Source organism: Pristis pectinata, chromosome 6, assembly GCF_009764475.1.
Source record: "Pristis pectinata isolate sPriPec2 chromosome 6, sPriPec2.1.pri, whole genome shotgun sequence".
Classification (NCBI taxonomy): Eukaryota; Metazoa; Chordata; class Chondrichthyes; order Rhinopristiformes; family Pristidae; genus Pristis; species Pristis pectinata.
In genome coordinates, this window is record NC_067410.1 from 61,441,522 (window position 1) to 61,463,949 (window position 22,428).

General features: G+C 42.4%; 1 protein-coding gene and 1 long non-coding RNA gene across 2 annotated transcripts; one reads left to right on the top strand and one right to left on the bottom strand.

Annotated features, from left to right (window-relative positions):
* Positions 1-2,239: 2,239 nt before the first annotated feature.
* On the top strand, positions 2,240-17,562 carry LOC127571703 (E3 ubiquitin-protein ligase TRIM58-like). Its single transcript, XM_052018319.1, has 5 exons — positions 2,240-2,327; positions 7,523-7,753; positions 10,466-10,488; positions 13,056-13,165; positions 15,231-17,562. Exons 1-5 carry the CDS (start codon positions 2,256-2,258, stop codon positions 15,638-15,640), a joined length of 846 nt encoding a protein of 281 aa, XP_051874279.1. The 5' UTR covers positions 2,240-2,255; the 3' UTR covers positions 15,641-17,562.
* A 766-nt stretch (positions 17,563-18,328) lies between these two features.
* Positions 18,329-22,428, bottom strand: LOC127571114 (uncharacterized). Its single transcript, XR_007956444.1, has 3 exons — positions 22,330-22,428; positions 21,283-21,389; positions 18,329-18,431 (listed from the first exon to the last, which is right to left on the bottom strand). It is a non-coding gene; the product is annotated as an uncharacterized LOC127571114 (long non-coding RNA).

Consider the following 22,428-nt stretch of genomic DNA (forward strand, 5'->3'; position numbering starts at 1 on the left):
GACAAGGTCTGCATCTGCAGTCTCTGTGCTCGGTAGGAGGTCACAAGGGCCACAGCATAGTCAGCATCAGTGAAGGAGAGAAGAAGCTGAAGGTACGTCTGTGGTGGTGAAAACCATAACTAAGATTAACTGGAAATGTATATTCATTGAAACTGGATTACATGGTACTGTTTTACTTAGTGCCATGTCATCTGAAATTGATGATTCCATAGTGTTACTGGTCGCTTCCAGGTGAAAATTCCACCATTTTGCAGTTGGACCTGTTCTGAGCCACACATCTGCATTCGATGATTTTCTCAGCACACCTAGTGAGGAGATCATTTAAAGGGTGGCTCAGTGGATGGACTGTCTGTCCATCATGAGGAGGAGTGGATCCTCTCCTCCAGCCTGGTAAAGTGCTGTGCCCAGAAAGGCTCTCCTCCCACTGCGATGCCCTCATCCTGTTCTGCCTCATTGGAGCTCATCAATGTGTGAGAGGTTGTAGGAGAGGGGGCAGAATCAGAGCTGTATGATCTGCGTGTGTTTGTTTGTGTGTGTGAGTGAGTGTGTGTATGTGCTTTCTGTATGTTTATGCTGCACATGCACATGTGTGTATGTGTGTATATGCTGTTGTGTGCACGTACATGTGTGTGTGTTTGTATGAGGGCACATGTATCTGTGTGCGTGCGTCGTGCGCATGTGTGTGTATTTTTGTGCATGCGTATATGTGCGTGTTTCTTGGTGTGCATGGCCTGCATATGCGTTTGCTTGTGTGAATCTGTGTGTGTTTCTGTGTGTGTCTTCTGTGCATGTGTAACTGTGTGTTTGATCGTATGTGAATGTGTGTGCATGTGTGTCTGTCTATATGTGTGCATAGATGTGTGTATATATGTACATGTGTGTGTCTGTTGTATATGTATGTGCACATCTATGAGTGTTTCCGTGTGTGTGCACACTTTTGTGTACATATATGTGTGTATGCACATGTGTTTGTGTTTGCTGAGCATTAAACAGCAGCGTTGATAGAGTGGTAGAGGCTGCCTAGAGTCATGGAGTCATAGATCAATACAACATGGATACAGGCCCTTCGGCCCAACACGTCCATGCCAACCACGGTGCCCACCCAGTTAGTCCCAATTTCCTACGTTTAGCCCATATCCCTCTAAGCCCTGCCCCTCCATGTACTTCTTAAAAGCTTCTTAAATGATACTGTTGTACCTGCCTCAACCACTTCTTCTGGCAGCTTGTTCCATATACTCACACCCTCTGTGTGAAAAAGTTGCCCTTCAGGTCCCTTTAAATCTTACCCCTCTTATCATAAATCTATGTCCCCTAGTTTTGGACTCCCCTTCCCTGGGGAAAAGAATGTTATCATCCACGTTATCTATGCACCTCATTCTCCGATGCTCCAAGGAATAAAGACCTAGCCTGGACTAACCTCTCCCTATAATTCAGGCCCTCAAGTCCTGGCAACATCCTTGTAAATCTTTTCTGCATTCTTTCCAGTTTAACCATGGTCTTTCCTGTAACAGGGTGACCAAAACTATACACAGTACTCCAAGTGCGGCCTCACCAACGACATATACAACTGCAACATAATATCCCAACTCCTATACTCATTGCTCTGACAGATGAAGGCCAGCATGGTAAATGCCTTTTGCACCACCCTGTCTACCTGTCACATCGTTTTCAACAAACTATGTGCACTTGTACCCCCTGTGGCACACCACTAGTCACTGGCTTCCATTCTGAGAAACAATATTCAGCCACCACAATCTGCTTCCTACTTCCGAGCCAATTTTGAATCCATCTAACATATCTGATGATGTTGTGAGAATTTTTAACAGCATTGCTTCTCTGTACCTCAAAGTAGGTTTTGCCTGCATGGATCATATGCACTTCAATGTCTCTGACAGAGAGCCCTGGTGTTCTCACATTTCCTCTCCAGCCTCTCCTCCACACGGTGAGTTGCTGCTGTCAGGCTGCTACAGAACTGTGGTTTCAGGGATGTTCCCTACTCTGGATTGCTGTGCAGCAACACAACAGTGGCTATGATCAGTTGGAATCCTCCCACCAGTATCTCCACAGCTCCCAACTTGATGGGTCTTTTTTGAGTGTAAACCACACCTAATGCATTTACAGACTTGCTAAGGGGATGTGATCTGGGGTCAGAACCACATGCAAAAGGTGACATCTGCTATAGAATAAAGCACAACAACTTGAAATATATGTTTCTCTGCTGCTCCCTATTAGAAAGATCTGCAAGTTTTCAGTCAATGATAAGGATTAATATCATCGCTTTGCAATCACAGATGCAAGTTCTTCAGGAACGAAACAAAGGTATTCTGGTAAGTTTGAAACATGAAGTAAGCTTTATGAAATTATTTAAATTTGATATATAAGGGACAGGTCCTCGTGGCAGTGTGGTCCCCAAAGTGAACCAATTGCAGCTTTACAGACACGAATATTCATGTGATATTTCAAGCAGTTTCAAAAATTCAGTTTTAGTCCTAAATTTATATTTGTGATTAAATGATCTATTATGCACCTATGGCTTCAATACTTACTACTAATCAAAGATCTCCTTTATTTAGGCTTTTTCGAGGGTACTAGACAAGGCTGCCCATTAAGCCCTTTATTATTTGATATTGCTTTAGAACCTTTGACTATTGCACTTCGGGATTCTTCAAATATATGTGGTATTACTCATGGACAGAAGATTCATAAGATATCTCTTTACGCAAGATGACCTGTTACTTTATATTTCTAATCCGGAGGAATCTATCCCCGCAGTACTATCAATATTAGATCAGTTAGTGTTGTTTCTGGCTATAGATTAAATTTTACTAACAGTGAACTTTTTTCCATTAAATATGCAAATCCCAATTTATAGCCAATTATCTTTTAGATTGGTAACTGACTATTTTATGTATTTAGGTTGTTAAAATTACTAAGAGACATAAGGACTTATTTAAAGCTAATCTACTGCCTTTAATTTACCATGTTAAACAATTATTTACTAAATGGCCCCCACTGTCTCTATCATTGGTAGGCCAAATTAATGCGGCCTAAGATGAATATTTTACCAAAATTTTTATATTTATTTCAAGCGATTCCAACTTTTGTTCTGAAATCTTTTTTTTTGACACTATTGATTCTAAAATTCTTTCATATATTTGGCAGAATAAAAACCCAAGGCTAAGTAAGAAATATTTACAAAAACTAAAAAAAGATGGTGGTATGGCCTTGCCTAACTTTAGATTATATTATTGGGCAATCAATATTAGATATTAACTTTTTGGATACAAGATTCAGATGTAATTCAACGCCCCAAATGGGTACACCTTGAGTCCCAAATCAGTACTTGAATTTTCAATAGTTTCTATTTTAGGAGCTCCACTCCTTTTGCACTTACAAATTAAATAAACATATGATTAACCCAACTGGTAACATACAATACAAATATGGTTTCAATTACGTAAATTTTTTGGATTGAATAAATTTAATCTATCAAGTCCCATTCAATCTAATTTTTTCTTTCATCCATCCAGAGTTGACATCACACTTTTTTCGATATTTGCAAATTAGAAATTTTTTAAAAGCTACTATACCCTCTTTTCCCACACTTTACAAAACTGAAATTACGGAAAAAATTTTTGGTTTTAATCCTTATCAGAAGGCTTGATAGCAATAATGTATGATTCAATTATGAAAATTTGTTCAGAACCACTGGACAAAATTAAGAATGAATGGGAAAGTGAACTCCAGATATCTATACCTACGGAGACTTGGAAGAAAATTCTTCATTAGTTAATACATCTTCAATGTGTGCCAGACATCCTTTGATACAGTTTAAGGTAGTTCACAGGACCCATATGTCAAAAGATAAGCTAGCTCGTTTTTATCAACATTTAATCCTATATGTGACAGATGTAAATCAAATGTGGCTTCTTTGACACATATGTTTTGGTCCTGTCCTCTTTTGGAAAAATATTGGAAAGATATTTTTAACATTATTTCAAATGTATTTGAAGATTGATTTACAAACCTCATCCTATCACTGCAATTTTTGGTTTACCAAGGATAGAATCTGGCCATCTATCTGCCCTCCGTTAACTGTATGATTGCCTTTGTTACATTAATGGCCAAATGATCCATTTTGCTTAAATGGAAGGATCCAATTCCCTCTACTACTTTTCAATGGTTCTCTCAAACTATATCATGTTTAAACTTGGAAAAATTAGGAGTGGTACTGTTGATCCTTCACTTAAATTGAGGAAGTTTGGAGTCCATTTATTCAATATTTTCACATGATATAGATCCCCGTATAATAACCTTTCAATTAGAGGAACAGAGTTTGACGACATAATATTGCTCTGTTTCTATTGAGAAATTTTAGTCCAGTTTTTTTTTCTGTTTTTTTTTTTAAATTATTTTTTCTTTAGCCTAGTTTGGTTTGAGATATTGTTTATAATTTTTTCTTATTGTTTTGGGGATTTTTTTTTCTTTCTTTATATTTTATAATAATATTTTTATATTATATTCATTCATTAACAGATCGTTGGATCTACAGATTTTCTTTATACTTTTATTGTTCTCTATGATTATCTATGTCATGATTGTTCTCCTGATCTCTTTGTATTACATGTATAAACATTGATATATTAATCTGTAATATTTGAAAACTAATAAAAAGATTGAAAAAGCAAAAAAAAAGATAGTTCAAGCAGTTTCTGGCCAACACAATTACTTCCCAAATTGAGCTAACTTTGCAGGGACTGGTTGTAAAATTGTAGTTTTGTTATATTATGTTATTGTCATTATTACGTAATTATATGGGCAGGCACGGTAGTGTGTATGCAGGCACGGAAGTGTAGCGGTTAGTGTAACGCTATTACAGCGCCAGCAACCCAGGTTCAATTCTGGCTGCTGACTGTAAGGAGTTTGTACATTCTCCTGTGTCTGCGTGGGTTTCCTCCGGGTGCTCTGGTTCCTCCCATATTCCAAAGACGTACGGGTTAGGAAATTGTGGGCATGCTATGTTGGCACCAGAAGTGTGGCAACACTTGCGGGCTGCCCCCAGAACACCCTACGCAAAAGATGCATTTCAGTGTGTGTTTTGATGTAGATGTGAGCTATAAATTTCTTATCTTATCTAACCCCCACTACCTCCTTAAGAACACTGTATGGACTTTATCTTTTAGGACACTGCATATCTCATGTATGGCAACGTAGGAAGCAGCCATGCTCAGCAACAAACCCAGAAGAATCAGAATCAGGTTTATTATCACTGACGTATGTCGTGAAATTTGTTGTTTTGTGGCAGCAGTACAGTGCAAGACATAAAAACAAATAAACGAATAGTGCCAAAGAGGAATAATGAGGTGGTGTTCACGAGTTCATGGGACTCGTTCAGAAATCAGATGGCAGAGGGGAAGGAACTGTTCCTGAAATGTTGAGGTTTGGGTCTTTGGGCTCCTGTACCTCCTCCCCAATGGTAGTATCATAAAGCGGGCATGTCCCGGATGGTGAGAGTCCCCCTTATTAATCACACCTATAAGAATTAATGCTGTAGGATTTTAGTCATGAGGCAGCATTGCTTTTTACTTTTAGAATCATAGAGTTATCCAGTACCCGGCAGACTTCATGAACCAGGGACAGTTCCGCTTTTATATATAATGATGGCTGCATGCTTTGCAGGTTATGGATGGTTGTTGTGCAGTATCCAGGCATATGGGGTTACTATAGGTCAGTTGAACTAGCAAGTTGTGAGAGGAACAGCACATCATATTTTCGCCTGGGTAGTCTGCAACCCATTGGCATGAAGACTGAATTCTTCAATTTCTAGTAGATTGCTCCCTCTCTGTCCCTTTTCTCTCTCCTCCTGATCTGCCCAGATTTTCCTACACTTACCCAAGCCCCCATCACCTGGTTCCTTTCCCTTCCTCCACACATTCCATCTGCCCATCGACCACACACTACGCCCACTGGTTCCCCTCCCTCGCCGTCCCCACCTCCCTCACTTAATTCCATTCTCCACCTTCCTCCCCTATCAGATTCCGTCATTCTTCAGCCCTTTGTCACTTCCACCTGTCACCTCCCAGCCTCCGTCGCTAGTCCCACTCTCCCCTCCTCCATCCGGCCGTCACCCCTCCTCACTATTGCCCGCCAGCTCTTGTTCCTCCCTTTCCCTCCACCATTTTACACTGGTCCTCTCCCCCTCTATCTTTCAATCCAGATGAATGGTCTCAACCCAAAATATCAACTATCCATTTCCCTCCATAGGTGCTGTCTGACCTGCTGAGTTCCTCTAGCATCTTGCATGTAACTTGTAGCTGGGGTCAGTCTAAGCTGGTTCCAGCCAGTATTGTCTGCCCAACCCTGCGGCCATCCCATTATCTCCCCTACTAAATCCTTCATACCCACTCACTCCCCACCTTCCACAGCCTGGACTAAAGATGTCCCTGAAAGCTGCATTGATTCTCTGAAGTTGGTCGAAGTTGCATGTAGCAGCACAGCAGAGGAGCAATTAGTGCCACTGCCTCTTAACTTGTGGGACCCAGGTACCAGCCTGATCTCAGGTGCTGTCTGTGTGCACCTTCTCCCTGTGACTACCTGGGTTTCCTTTGGGTGGTCCAGCTTCCAATGTTGCACTGATAGGTTAATTGACCTCTGTAAATTTCCTCTTGATGTCAGTAAGTAGCAAAAACATCAACTAGGAGGTGATGGGCATGTGAGAGTGAATAATTTGCAGGGCTGCAGGAAAATAAGGAGGAGGGAATGGGACTTCGGGATTGCCAGGACTAGAGAGATTGAGTTACAAGGAGAGAATGGATAGGCTGGGACTATTTTTCCTGGAGCAAAGAAGGCTGAGGGGAGACTTTATAGAGGTTCAAGAATCAGGAGGTGCATAGATAAAATGAATGGTCACAGGATAGGGGAGTGTAAAACTAGAGGGCATAGGTTTAAGGTGAGAGGGGAAAGATTAAAGGGGACCCAAGGGGTAGGTTTTTCACACAGTGGGTGGTTGGTATATGGAACAAGCTGCCAGAGGAAGTGGTAGACGTGGGTACAATTACAATGTTTAAAAGATAGTTCAGCTACATGGATAGGAAAAGTTTAGAGGGATGTGGGCCAACCACAGGCAAATGAGCCTGGCACAGGCAGGTATCTTGGTCAGCATGAACGAGTCGGGCTGAAGGGCCTATTTCCATGTAGTATGACATGATTCATGGGATTGCTTTGCTGAGAGCTGGCATGAGCCTACTGGGCCAAGTGGACTCATGTGTGTGGTCACAAAGCAGCACAGACTGCTTCCTAGGTGATATCATTGAAAAATTAAGATTAATAATTTTCATCTTCAATATTAACATTCCCCTAAGATGTTTTTCAATACAAATATCAAGCCATTAAATTACTGTACATCCTTTCTTCATTCGGATTTATAGACACTGTTGCAGAGATGGTTGTATTCGTGAAGAGGTGGAGGATGTATGTACAGACGGTGTTAAAATGTTAGTCACTGAAACTATCCCTTCTGCAGAAAATGATGAACAAGGCAAAGAAGGATGCCGTGGAGAAATACAAAGCTCGCAAGCTGCAGCTTGAGATCGAAGAGAAGACAGCTCTTGAGCGGCTGAGCAGAGAGCAGAGCCGTATAGCGTCTATGAATGATAGCAGATCCCTCAAGCTGGAGAAGAAAATGAAGGAGCTTGAGGACTTCTTGAAAGAGCTGAATACCCTGTCAATAGACAAAGCCTGCATGTTTATAAAGGTAACCAGCTGTTGCATTGTTCTACAAGGTTCATGGACTATCTCTAGAGGCAGAAGCTGTTTACAGTGCCACAAAGGGACTGCAGAGTAGTACGAGCAGCATGCAATGAATATCCTTATTTTTCATAGACATTAGAATCTTCATACCATAATGTGATAATAATTGTATGTTGAGACACCCATGTTGTTACAGATGATTGAAAATATTTTCAGTTCAGGTTTATTACAATGTAATTCATCACGTACCACTGGTAGTACTGATACTAGTTGACCTTTCTTGCACTGCACAAGTTGTGGTTGGGAGCAAATTTCTGATTGCATATGAAATTGGTACAGTGGGCATGCCATCCAATGCAGCTAGTGCCAAGGAACCTAAACTAATTTCGGGTTCAGGACTCCCTTGACCACAGCAGACAACCTGTGGGCATGCAGATGCTAGAAATCTGAAACAAAAACAAAACAATGCTGGAAACACAAAGCAGGTCAGGCAGCATCTGCAGGAAGAGAAACGGTCAATGGGAAAGAGAAACAACTTAGTTTGGGTAGCAGAGAAGGTGGGCAAGAGGGATGGGTGGAAGAAAGAACACAAGAGCACAAGAAAATAGGAGCCAGAGTGCATCACCAGCCCCTTCAAACCTATCCTGCCATTCAGTTGATATGTGCTGGCCCCAACTCCTCTTCTGTGCCAGTTCCCCATTGCTCTCAATTACCCAAGTTTTCAATAAATGATCAAAGGTAATTTCTCTGACAAGGTGAGACCATGACCTAATATGGCAGTTAAGGCACAGCTAAAATCAGATTCAGCTTCCTTGTCTGTGTTGCTAATAGTAAGCCAGTGGGACATGCCCAACAGGACAGCCTATGTAAAAAGAAAGATTAAAGGTAAAATCTGAGCCAAAATAATGACAGGCAAAATGGCCAGTTACAGACATGGCGGAGAAATGGCAGATGGAGTTTAATCTGGGTAAATGTGTGGTGTTGCACTTTGGAAGGTCAAATGTAAGGAGAAAGTATACAATAATGGCAGGACCCTTAACAGCATTGATGTACAGAGGGATCTTGGGGTTCAAGTCCATAGCTCCCTGAAAGTGACAACATAAGTAGATAGATTGGTAAAGAAGACATGGGCATGCTTGCCTTCATCATTCAGGGCATTGAGTGTAAGGGTCAGGAAGTCATGTGGCAGCTGTATAAAACTTTGGTTAGGGTGTACTCAGTGTTGTTTGCAATTCTGCTCATTCCATTACAGGAAGGATCTGGAGCCTTTATAAAATTATGAGAGGCATAGATTGGGTAGACCTTCAGAATCTCTTTCCCAGGGTAGAAATGACAAATACTAAAGGGCATAGAACATAGAACATAGAACACTACAGCAAAATACAGGCCCCTTGGCCCACAATGTTGTGCCGACATTTTATCCTGCTCCAAGATCTATCTAACCCTTCCCTCCCACATAGCTCCCCATTTCTCTATCATTCATGTGTCTATCTAAAAGTCTCTTAAATGTCCCTAATGTATCTGCATCCATAACCTCTGCAGGCAGTGCGTTTCACACACCTACCACTCTCTGTGTAAAAAACTTACCCCTGACATCCCCCTTATACCTTCCTCCAATCACCTTAAAATTATGCCCCCTCGTGTTAGCCATTGTCGCCCTGGGAAAAAGTCTCTGACTGCCCACTCGATCTATGCCTCTTATCTTTAAGGTGAGGGGGATAATTTAAAGGAGATGTGCGAGGCAAGTTTTTTTATACAGAGAGTGGTTGGTGCCTGGAATACGCTGCCAGGGGTGGTGGTGAATTAGATATGATAGTGGCATTTAAGAAATTTTTAGATAAGCACATGAATACTCAGGGAATGAAGGGATGTGAATCATGTGCAGGCAGAATGGATTGGTTTAATTTGGCATCATGGTTGGTACAATCATAGTGGGCCGAAGGTCCTGTTCCTGTCCTCTACTGTCCCACTGTATGTTCTATGTTCTGAGACAAACATAAAGAAAGTGTGAGTTATCTAAAGTTGGATAGTGAGTCCTGCAGGCTTCAATTTGCCCAGGTGGAAGATGAGATGTCATTCTTCAAGTTTGCATTTGGCCTTGTAACAAAATCTGTGGGCCCTTTTCTATGGCTTACCTGCTATGGGAGAGCCAGACGTCTGTCTGCTACCTCTTGATCAGATTGGTCATCTAGTGGCTGGTCATGTGAAGGAGTGTTGGTGAGGCAAAGTATAAAACTGGAGTAATTTTGTGGAACAAATTGGCAGCAGTATCTGGGCACAGAAGAGGAGTTGGGGCCAGCACATATCATACTGAATGATTGCTGTTAGATCGCTCATTGCCTGCAATGAGGGGCTGAATATACACAACTAACACTCTTCTCATTCATACCTGGAATTGTGCGTGGGTTCCTATAATCATGAGGGCTCTAATTTATATATGAAGTGGCCTCTTATTGGAGACCAGTGAGTGTACTACTTAGCCATTTAGAGGCCAGTCTGAAATTCAGGAGGCACTGAATTTCCCATTTCCAAAATGTTAACAATAAAGATGTCACTTGTACATTTATGTCCATTATCCTCTTAAAAAATAGCCAATTAATCACGTATAGTTGATCCTTCAAATTATTTTCTGAACCTCCTACTCAAACTCACTCTCTCGTGTACATTTCATGTTTTTTTATCTGACTCCAGTTTTCTTCTGTTTATTTTATTACAGAGATTTCATTTAGTTGTGGACAAGTAAGTAAAAATGAGTTTCATTTAATTTTCTGTGTTGTATGTCATTGCTGATCAAATGCTACACAAATGGATTTCGACTTTCCAGCCACTCCTGCTTACTTTCCTGAAGAGCTGAATATTGTATTGTGATTTTAAAGATTGCACTAGAAAGATATGTATCCTTAAACATACTTCTCACACTTCACATCGATGAATTGTTGGATGCAAGAACAACCTTGTTGTTTCAGGCATTGTATAAAGGTTTGGCAAAGGGAACTTTCCCATGACGTGTAGCGATCTCAAGTATCTGCTGTGCACAGGCTCCAGAAAAGAAGCATTTGAACCTAGAGATCAGATCAATTGGTTCCTTTCTTTTTGTTGTGATTCACTCAAAAATTTCTTTACCTGGAATAAACTGTGCATGCGATCATTTCTGGGTGAACTTGCACCCACGTTGAAGTTGGACTGAGTAGTCCGGCCGCCATCCATGTTGCAAGCAAGACCTCTGCATAGCATCAGCTGTGTAGGAAATGATGCCACATTATGTGCACTGAATCTTTGATCCTTTCTGACTGCAGCTCTGACTTCGGGAAACCAACTGTTGCACAGCAATCTGGAAACAGGAAGCACAGTGTGTCAATTTCCCCATTGGGAGAAGATTAAGGGACCTCCATTTTGTCTTCCACACTTCAATCATGGCATCTATTGGACCTGCATTCCAATGGCCAAGATATTTTCACAAGCTTTTATTACCAGCTCTGTAATTATTTTAATCTTACAACCTCTTTGATCTTGCAATCTCTTCCTCATTCTGTGGACCATCTCAGGGTAGGCCATAGTGTGGCGAGTGGTCATACATGCTGAAGATTACTTTGTCCCCCACTCCTTTGCTTGTTAATTCATCTCCATGGCAACCTCTGAAGTAGCTGTTCTGTCTTTGCCGTGACAATGGATCTTTTAAGGTCTCATCATTATCCTATTCACGGTCTGGAAAAGACGGGTCGATTGAAAAAGTTCTCATCAGGAAACACGCAGATTTTGGTGAATCACTCTAGCTCTCTTTCAGGTGCCTTTCTGGCCAACTTAGTTTAATCAACAACTCCCCTCAGCCACCCTTCACCCACCCCTACACTCAGAGGATCTCAGCACTGTAAGCTTGGGCAGAATTAGGAGAATAAATCCGTGGCACAAGCAAGTCTGACTTGCAAAGGATGTGACTCAATTGAAGGGTCTTGGAAGTCCAAATCACCTTCTCTATGAACATAGAACATGAAACATTACAGCACAGTACAGGCTCTTTGGCCCACGATGTTGTGCTGACACCTTATCCTGCCTTAATATCTATCTAACCCTTCCCCTCTCACCCTCCATTTCTCTATCATTCATGTGGCTATCTAAGAGTCTCTTAAATCCCCTAATGTATCTGTCCCCACAACCTCTGCCGGCAGTGCATTCCACACACCCACCACTCTCTGCGTAAAAAAACTTACCTCTGACATCCCCCTTATATCTTCCTCCAATCACCTTAAAATTATGTCCCCTTGTATTAGCCATTTTCACCCTGGGAAAAAGCCTCTGACTGTCCACTCGATCTATGACTCTTATCATCTTGTACACCTCTATCAAGTCACCTCTCATCCTCCTTTGCTCCAAAGAGAAAAGCCCTAGCTCACTCAGCCTATCCTCATAAGACATGCTCTCCAATACAGGCAACATCCTGGTAAATCTCCATTGCACCCTCTCTAAAGCTTCCACATCTTTCCTATAATGAGGTGACCAGAACTGAACACAATACTCCAAGTGTGGTCGAAACAGAGTTCTAGAGAGCTGCAACATTACCTCGCCGCTCTTGAACTCAATACCCTGACTAATGAAGGCCAACACTCCATATGCCTTCTTAACAACCCTATCAACCTGCATGGCAACCTTGAGGGATCAATGGATGTGGACCCCAAGATCCCTCTGTTCCTCCACTGTTCCCATGGATTGCTCAGTGTTGGACAGATACTGGTTTGCCTTCACTTCAGGATCTGCTCCTGCATTCTTCCAAGCATTTCTCAAATCACCTGGGCTCTACTGATTTACACCTTCAGTTTAAGTCACACAGCATAGAAACAGGCCCTTCGGCCCATTGTCTGTGCTGAAATCAAGCACCCACTAACACTAATCCCATTTTTTTCTCCCCAGATTCCCATTAACTCTCCCAGATTTTGCCACTCACTGCTGCCACAACAGCAGCCAATTAACCCAACAATTCACAGTCTTTGGGAAGTGGGAGGAAACCAGAGTACTCAGAGCAAACCCATGAGATCACAGGGAGAACGAGTAAACTCCACACAGACAGCACCGGAGGTCAGGATTGAATCCAGATTTCTGGAGCTGAGGCAACAGAACTACCACTGTATTACCTCGAATTTGTTCGGTTGATTCAAAAAGCATCCTCACTGTACTGGTAAAAGTAAAGATATGTAGTAGCTACAGGAGTTACCTTGAATTGGATAATTCCAAATCCAGTTTTTCTTTAATACTGTGGGAAATCACCTTGGCTAAGCTTTCTTTGAATCCTCTATTCTATATTATTCCTCCAGAATGAATACATTAGCTGAACTTTTAGACGATTCAAAAATTGAGAAGATGATAGAATTCCCCATGGACCCATCAGAATTTCAGAGGAATCGCAGAGAGATGGTCAGACTCTGTAAGTACCCATTGTGAATGAATACTAATCTCATGGAGGAATCCATTCAAGCTGAGTGGTCAGAGGTCAGGGAGTAACCCAGTACTGATGTGGCAAAATTTTGGAAGGAGCTTAGTGGGCTGAACTCTGTAGACAAAGGAGGTCCAACCCTGCCAGCCCCATTGAATGGTAGGCTGCTACTTACCGATCTCAATTGCACTGTTTTGTCCTTGACAATTTACTATCCAGTTCCTCCCTCCCAAGGCCCAGTTTCAGAGATTAGCTCCAGCCCTTATCAGACCTATTGCTGTGATTTGGATGGTACAGGCAGGTCACTTTGTAGTGACTTACCTTTACTCCTGGATTTTGAGTGGTAAAGCAGGGGAGGTCAGGGAACAGGGCAGTGACTGTGAGTGTAGGAAGGAGAGGGAGGGTTGGGATAGAGGTTGGGAAGCGAGGGTGGCTGACACACAACTGGATTAGACAGGTACATGGATAGGAAAGGTTTGGAGGGATGCAAGCCAAACACGGGCAAATGGGAATAGCTCAGATGGGAATCTTGGTCGGCATGGACCAGTTGGGCTGAAGGGCCTGTTTCCATGCTCTATGACTCTAGGTGGTGAGGGGAGAGGGTTTGTAGCATTTGGTGAGGGAGGTAGATGAGGGACCAGATGTACATCGGGGTGGCAGAGTGATTAGGGGGTCAGTTGTACATCACAGGAGTGTAGTTTGGGGGTTCAGAGGGTGAAAGGATTGGGTGGATGAGGATTTGGCTGAGTATCTATTTACCTTACAAGCTTAGGAATGGCCAGCAATAGGTGCTCATGTGATGGCATAGCGGCATAACTAGTAGAGCCAATGCCTCACAGTTCCAGAGACCTGGGTTCAATTCAGGCCTCAGGCGCTATTTGTGTGGAGTTTATAGGTTTTCCCTGTGACTGAGTGGGTTTCTCATTTCTGTGTCAGCACGAGGAGAGGCTGGATAGGCTGGGTTTATTTTCCTTGGAGCAGTGGATGATAAGGGGAGACCTGATAGAGATACAGCATACAAAATAATAAGCTGTATAGCTAAGATAGATGATGGGAATGTTTCTCCCATAGCTGAAGTATTTAAAGCTGGAGGGCATAGGTTTAGAGGAAGAGATAAGAGGCTCATAAGGGATCTGAGGAAGAATATCTTCACCCAGAGGGTAGTTGGAGTCCAGAAGGTATTTCCTGGCAGAGGCGGAGACTCTGACGACATTTGAGAAGTATCTAGACGAGCACTTGAATTGCCAAGGCTATTCACCAAGTGCTGGTAAATGGTACAGTATAGATGGCTATAATTGCAGGTAAATGCTATTTGTATGGATGGGTACTTGATGGTCAGGATAGACATGATGGACCAAAGGGCCTCTTTCTGTGCTGTAACTCTGTGTGCACAACCCTGTAGTGCTTGTTTTACTTGCCATGTTAATTCACTGCCCCACTTTCCTGAACACTGCTTCAGTGAAGCTCAGGGCAACTCAAGGAACAACAGCACACCTTCCTGAGCAGTGATCAGATCAGATTAGATTAGTGTATTATCATATACACCAGGGTGCAATGAACTTCCTTGCTCAGAAAGTAACAGTTTACATACTAATACTAAATACAATAATAAATACAGTGCAGGGTAAATGAAGGTTTAAATACTCCACTGTAATGGAAAGTTGCTGCTTAATTTAGACTTCTCTGTCAGTCTCCCAGGAGTGAAGAATCTAAATTATACTCATGACAGCCACTATAGTTAAAGTCGAGTTTATTGTCATATGCACAATATGAAAAACTTATTTGCAGCAGCACCACAGGCACACAGCATTATATAAGCAACATTCACAAGAAGAACATAAATTAAACATAAGTTAAACACAATTTTTACAAGAAAGAACACAATTAGAACAAAAAAAACGAAGTCCATTTTAGTGCAAAGTAATCAAACTGGTTATAGTGTGGTAAACTGTAGTGATTAGGGTTGTGCTGATTGGTTCAAGAACCAGAAAAGCCCCAGTTGTCTGGTAAGGTGGTGTGTGTGTGATTTACTTTGATTTCTTTGTTAAATTCGCAGATGGACATTCACCTACTCTGGATCCGACCACAGCACATCCTTCCCTCTTTCTATTTGATAATAACACCACTGTGTTGGGATCTTTTGATGCACAGCGATATCCAGAGAGTGAGCAGAGATTTGATGCCAAGGAGCAGATCCTCGGCACTCAAGGAGTCAGTTACGGCCGCTCTTATTGGGAGGTGAAGGCTGAGAAAACGGTAGGATGGAAGATTGGAGTCTGTTACGTCAACATGAGCCGGAAAGGGCGGGGTAATGAATGCTCGCTGGGACAGAATGATAAATCCTGGTGTGTTCAGTCAGGACCATTCTCATTTATAGCCATGCATGATCGCAACAAAGTTAAACTTAATAAGATTACAGGGCAGTCCATCACAGTGGGGTGTTTGTGGATCTTGATTATGGAGTAATCTGCTTTTACAATGTGTCAGACGGCGCACTAATGCTTTTGCACACTTTCAGGCACACGTTCACTCAACCTCTCTATCCAGCATTGGAGATTACTAAAAAACAGTTTTGACCATGCTGTCGATGGAGCATTGCTAACATTGTACAATACTTTCACCTCAGGAATCACTCCATTTAGTTGCGTTGCTTCATCTTCTGTGAGGTCCCACAAACCCTAAGGTGACATTTTTAACAAACTTTCCTCATCATCATACTGCATTCCAATTGAAACAGCTCAGCTCAACATTGATTTCAAACAACTGTTTGTCTTGGTAATTTTATAGCAATTTCAGTAAAATTCCAGTTTTAGTAATTGCATATTATCTTCCTGTTTTGCATTGTGCCTGAATCTTGAAACAAGGCAGATGACCCTTGTTGCTTATGCAGCTTGCATGCTAGCAGAACAGTGCATGCAAGCAGAGGGGTCAGCCTGCACCAATGCAGCTGGGCTTGCAAAGCTCTACTTTCCTGCAATAACAAATTTGCTTCCTTGAGATATGGAATGCAGTCCATTTGTTGCACATAATAATTTGGACTGGTACCTTCTCTTCTATATTGAACAGACCCCACTAGTAGCTCTAGGGATAGCAGATCCCAAAGTGAATGTTACACGTCATTCATTGTATATCACTTCAGTTTTGCTTTATAGTTGAAGGTCAAGGAAACTACAAGATCTGCATCACTGATAGTCAATCAACTATTTCCTGTTTTACACTCTCAACTAAAAAACAAAATCACTCCTGGTTGCCATTTCCACTTCTGGTTTTGCAGAACCCAGTATCTTCTGTTATTTTGTGTTGGGATTCTTAAGAGAGAAAATAGGCAGTAAGTTTTATTCTAAAGGAAATGTCAAGGTGCTTTTCCTTTTTCGAGCTAATGTAGAATCTTAACCGACAAGTGGTGTGCAATAACTCCTCCAAAGCAGATGGCAATTGGATCCTTCAGTGAAGGGGAGAGAAAATGGTGAAAGAAGGAGAATGTTAAAGAAGTGGTTGCAATGCCCGTCAGTCAGCAGAGTCAATCCCACAATGTTGTGCCAAACTAATTAAATTAGTAATTAAACGCCTAACTAAACTAATCTCTACTGCCTGCACAATGTCCATATCCTTCCATTCTCTGCACATCATGTGCCTATTTAAGAGCCTTTCAAACACCTCTGTCATATTTGCCCCATCATCACCCCTTGTAGCACATTCCAGGCACCCTCCACTCTCTTTGTAAAAAACTTGCCCTGTACATCTCCTTTGAACTTATCCCTTCTCGCATTAAATGCATGTCCTCTGGTATTTGATTTTTCTGTCCTGGGAAAAAAAATTCTACCCTATCTATGCCCCTCATAATTTTATAAACTTCTATCAGGTCTCCTCTCAGCTTCCGCCGCTCCAGAGAAAACAACCCAAGTTCGTCCAACCTCCTTATAGCACATGACCTCTTATCTAGGCAGCACCCTCTCCAAAACCTCTACATCCTCCCTGTTATGAGTCGACCAGCATTGAATGCAATACTCCAAATGCAGCCTAACCTGAGTTTTATAACTTCCTGACTTTTGAATTCAATGCCTTGACTAATGAAGGCAAACATGCCATACAACTTCTTTACCACCCTATCAACCTGTGTGACCACTTTCAGGGAGCTGTGGACTTGGACTGCAAGATCCCTCTGTACATCAACACATTATCTATGTTTGGTTTGCCATTATCTATGTACTGTCCTTTTACATTTGATTAAAGCTTTAAGTGGTAGGCATAAAAATTAAAAGAAGTCATTCTGAGAAGACGGTCAACCACAATCCAAACTGTCTGCAAATGCCTTCATGGTATCAATCTTACCTAAAGTCTCTGAAAATCTGTGACATGGACACCTATAGCCTACAGACTTGATGAGATTTAATTAAGGTCACTCACTCCAAACTGCCACCAGTGCAGGTGGAGACAGCATTGCATACAAAAGCACAGGTCATCTTTGGCCTCAATTGTTTTCACTGTCAATGAGACTGAATTGATATCCATTGGGCATGTGAACTGTCTTGTAAGATCCTAACCCCAACACCCATAAAACACGCAACTTGCTCATATATTATGCTTCCTTTAGTTTAGATTTCCACCAGTTTTTCTGAACATTTGCTGATAGACACTCAAAGGAACTTGATAAGTTAAAGGCACTTAAAAGTTGCCCATCATTAAACAGTCTGCCACATGGGGAAATGAGATATGTGTACACCAGAGTACCTCAGATTTGTTCTCTGAATGAGCTAATTGCAATGTGTATTGCTTTTCAATAAACTGAACATTGGACAAACTCTGTTCTTGAAATTATTCATTGGTCTTTACCCGGGTTCAGTGTGCTTTAGAGTCACTTCTAGGGGAGATCGCACCCATCAGGAAATTGGTTCTGGTGTTGGATACGTAGTCCATGGCTGCTGTTTTCCTGGGGTTGGTTGTCCATTGGATGCCAAGTAGCACATCACACTTTTTTCTTTCTAATTTGGAGCTTTTGGGTGTAATCTAGGACCTTCATTGGATACTCACAGAAAAAGTTGGGGCACGTCAGGTTGGGATCGGCAGTGAGGACATCAATTAAAGGACTTTAAATCAATGTAAAGATTGATGTTCAGGATAGTGGGATCTGCTCCACTGGTTGCGTCTTCACTGTTCAAAGCTTCTTTCACACCACAATGTCATGCTGCAGCGTCCTGCTTCCTTTGCTAATCCCGCATCTCACAGTATTGTGGGGTCACTCGCAGATGCTACAAGACTGAAATAAGAACAGAAAATACTGGAAACGCTCAACAGGTCAGGCAGCATCCGCGGAGAGATAAACAGAATTACTGTTTCAGTCTGGGACCCTTCGTCAGAACTCCAGTCTCCAGTGTATCATTGGAAGGACACAGAGCTGTTTTTTCAGCCACCATGCACCCATTCCTTAAGGAGAGCAGGATTGCTTAAAACTAGCACAAACCTGTCATGAAATGGTGCTCCCATGCTGAGTGGTTACCTACTTGGCAGCACTGTTTGCAATGGATGGATAGTAAAATAATTTTTCAAGAGTAGATGGTCAAGGTTGTGTGTTGTCTGCACAAAAACAGAAGGGAATGGGTTAATCATAGCCATAACCCTTTTAGGAGAGGGGTTTCATTGAGGTAGGAGACATATCACATTGTTCTGGCAGTGGAGGTAGAAATTGGTATTGGTATTGGTAATTGGTTCATTATTGTCACATGTACTGAGATACAGTGAAAATCTTTTGATTACATGCCATTCAGACAGATCCTGCCATATATAAGTACATTGAGGTAGTAAAAGAAAATAAAATGCAGAATATAGAGTTATAGTCCACAGAGAAAGTGCACTGCAAGTAAACAAATAAAGTGCAAGGGCTACGACAAGGTAGATTGAGAGATCAAGAGTTCAACGTTAACATATGAGAGACCTATTCAAGAGTCTTATAACAGCAGGATAGAAGCTGTCCTTGAGCCTGTTGGTACATACCCTCAAGCTTTTTATATCTTCTGCCTGATGGGAGAGCAGAGAAGAGAGAATGACAAGGGTAGGAGGGGTTCTTGATTATGTTAGCTGCTTTCCCGAGGCAGCGGGAAGTATAAACAGAGTCAATTGGAAGGGAGGCTGGTTTGCGTGATGGACTGGGCTGCGTTCACAACTCTTTGCAAGTTCTTGTGGTCTTGGGCAGAAACAGTTGCCATACCAAGCCATGATGCATCCCAGAGGAGGAGCTAAATATTCATTTCCCCACCACCAGTGCACAGTAGCTGCAGTGTGTACCATCTACAAAATGCACTGTAGTTATTTACCCAGGTTACTCCAAACCTGCCACCTCTCCCACCATGGCTGATGCAGTCACCCAGGGTCTTCCTCCACATTAGATGCATGGTCGAGACCCCATTCTTCAATTATCCCTCCATTAGTATAGTGAGAGAAGAAATCATCTTAGCTGTCTTTGTATGAGACCCACACTGTTGAATCATTGATCAAGTGTTTAAGTGGATAGGAAGGTTTAGAGGGAAATACTGGCAACTAGTTCAGGTAGGCAGCTTGGTCGGCATGGATGAGTTGGGCCATGCTGTATAACTCTATAACTCTAGGTTAACTCCTGAGACCCTGGAGTTGGAATCCACGGTGGATGCCTCTTGGCTATATCTCTTTGGGGATAGTCAGATGTCTTTCCAAATTTTTTCCACCAGCTCATTTTGTTACTGAGGTTCCTGTTGGTAATGTCAGCACTGCAGTTATAATGGTACCCCTGAGTGGCTGTCCTTGAGCTGTTGTTGCTTCTCCTGAGGTTGCATGAGAAGGTGCTGTGAGAAGCTCGGTGGAGATGGAAGAATGAATGAGGGAAGCTCTGAATGGAACAATCCCTTCAGAATGCTTAAAGGGGAGGAGAGGGAGAATCCATCGCTGGACACATCTTCCCGAGGCCCTTTTACCTCATCCCTTCTCACCATACAAGGCACTCACACAGTCCTTCCAGGTGAAGCAATGATTCACCCCCAACTTCTTCCAATGTAGTGATCTTCATTTAGTGTTCACAGTGGGGCCCCTACTACACTGGAGAAACCAAATACAGATTGGGTGACCACTTCAACAGAACATCTCCATTCAGCCTGCTGGAGCACCCAGAGCTCCCAGTTGCCTGTCACATGAATACTCCATCCCATACCAACACTGAGCTCTCTATCTTTGTCTGCTACACTTTCTAATAAAGCTTGATGTGGCCATGAGGACCAGGAACTTATTTTCTACCTGGGCACTCAATATTGATTTCAACATTCAGGTAAGCAGTCTGGCCAGTTCTGATGTATGATCAATCTGCTGGAGGAACTCAGCAGGTCAGGCAGCAGTCCAGATTAGGGTATTGACCTGAAACGTCAACTGTCTATTTCCCTCCACAGATGCTGCCCTGACCCATTGTGTTCCTCCAGCAGATTGTGTATTTCTCCAGATTCCAGAATCTGCAGTCTCTTGTGTCTCTCTCTGATGTATGGTCATCCACATTTACTCAGTTTTTCTCTCTCCACAGATGCTGCCTGCGTTTTTTGGGTATTTCTAACATCTTCTTGTATCAGATTCCCAGCAACATACTATGTCCTGCATTTTCACAGATCCAGCATATTCTTTTATTCTCTCTCTAACCACTGATATTTATCTAATACTCAACAGCTCGGAAAGCACTGTGTCACGTAGAAAACCTTGGTCTGCATCTTACCACAGATATTCTCTTCGCTTCTGCACCCCTCTCCCTCTCTGCAAATTAAAACATATCTGTTTTCTCACTTCTCCCGATATGATGAAGGGTCACCAAACTGAGACATTAACTCTGCTTCTCTTAGCACAGAGGCTGCCTGACCTGCTGAGTGTTTCCACATTGGTTTTTATTGTCGTTCATTAAATGCTGTTCATCTTTGATACAGGATGTTTGGTCAGAAGCTCTTTCTTTGTAATTTGCCTCACTGAACTGCAAATAGAAACCTAATGACAGTACACACAGTCCAAGAGGTGGTGCAACTAGTAGAACTGCTGCCTCACAGCCCCAGAGACCCTGTTTCAATCTTCTTGTCTGTGTTGTCTATGTGGAGGTTGCACATACTCACTGTGACTGCATGGGTTTCCTCCAAGTGTTCCAGTTTCCTCCCAAGTCCCAAAGACATGCAGGTTGGTTGGTTAATCAGCCGCTGTAAATTGCCCCTAGTGATAGAATCTGGAAGGGAATGCAGAAAGAACACAATGGGCTTAGTGTAGGATTAGTGTAACCAAGTGATTGATGGTCAGTGTAAACTCAGGGGGCCAAAGGGCCTGTTTTCTTGCTGTATCTCTCTATGAATCTGTGACTCTACCATGTAGGGCAGGCATGGTACTGTAGTAGTTAGCGTAACGCGTTACAGCACCAGCGATCTGCATTCAATTCTGGCTGCTATCCATAAGGAGTTTGTACATTCTCCCCGTGTCTGCGTGGGTTTCCTGCAGAATGCTCCGGTTTTCTCCCACTTTCCAAAGACGTACGGATTAGGAAGTCGTGGGCATGCTATGTTGGTGCCGGAAGCATGGCAACACTTGCGGGCTGCCCCCAGAACACTCTACGCAAAAGATGCATTTCACTGTGTGTTTCGATGTACATGTGACTAATAAAGATACCTTATCTTATCTTATATTATCTTAAAATAAGCTCTATCTTTGTACCAGGCCATTTATACTTTGTGTCATCACCCAACCACTAGAGGGAGTTTGAACAATAGAAGCCCCCACCCTCCCATACACTTAAAATCTCTTAAGGTCATCCTGAAAAAATTACAGATAGCAAACAAAAAAATGTTACTATGACACATATTAAACCAGGTGATTTAAAAGCTTGGACAAAGAGGCAATTCTTAAGGGAAAGAAGGGAGAATGGCAAAGATATTTAAAGAGAGAATTTCAGAGCTCAGGAACCTTCCACTGCCAGTGATGGAACAATTTAATTCAGGAAAGATATGGAGTCCAGTAATGGAGAGGTGCAGTTGTCTCAGAGGATTGAGGGCTGGAAGAGATTGTTGAGACAGGGAGAGAAAAGTGTCCTTCTGGAGGTTCAAATGCTTCTTCTCTCAAGCAGGCAACGTTTGGGGTGCAAGAGTCATCCAGCTGATAGGTATTGATGCACTGACCTTAGTCATGTAGCTTATCCATGCAACTTTACTGTCACCCTCAGTGTTCCTGCTCTGGGAGGAACAGTGGTGTGCTGCCTCACACCTCCAGCAACCCAG

Bases quoted from the DNA above. Each gene is read 5' to 3' on its own strand.
- LOC127571703 (XM_052018319.1), top strand. From the start codon at position 2,256: ATGATAAGGATTAATATCATCGCTTTGCAATCACAGATGCAAGTTCTT. The intron at 2,328-7,522 runs GTAAGTTTGAAA...TCCCTTCTGCAG, and splicing joins AACGAAACAAAGGTATTCTG to AAAATGATGAACAAGGCAAA. The intron at 10,489-13,055 runs GTAAGTAAAAAT...TTATTCCTCCAG, and splicing joins TTTCATTTAGTTGTGGACAA to AATGAATACATTAGCTGAAC.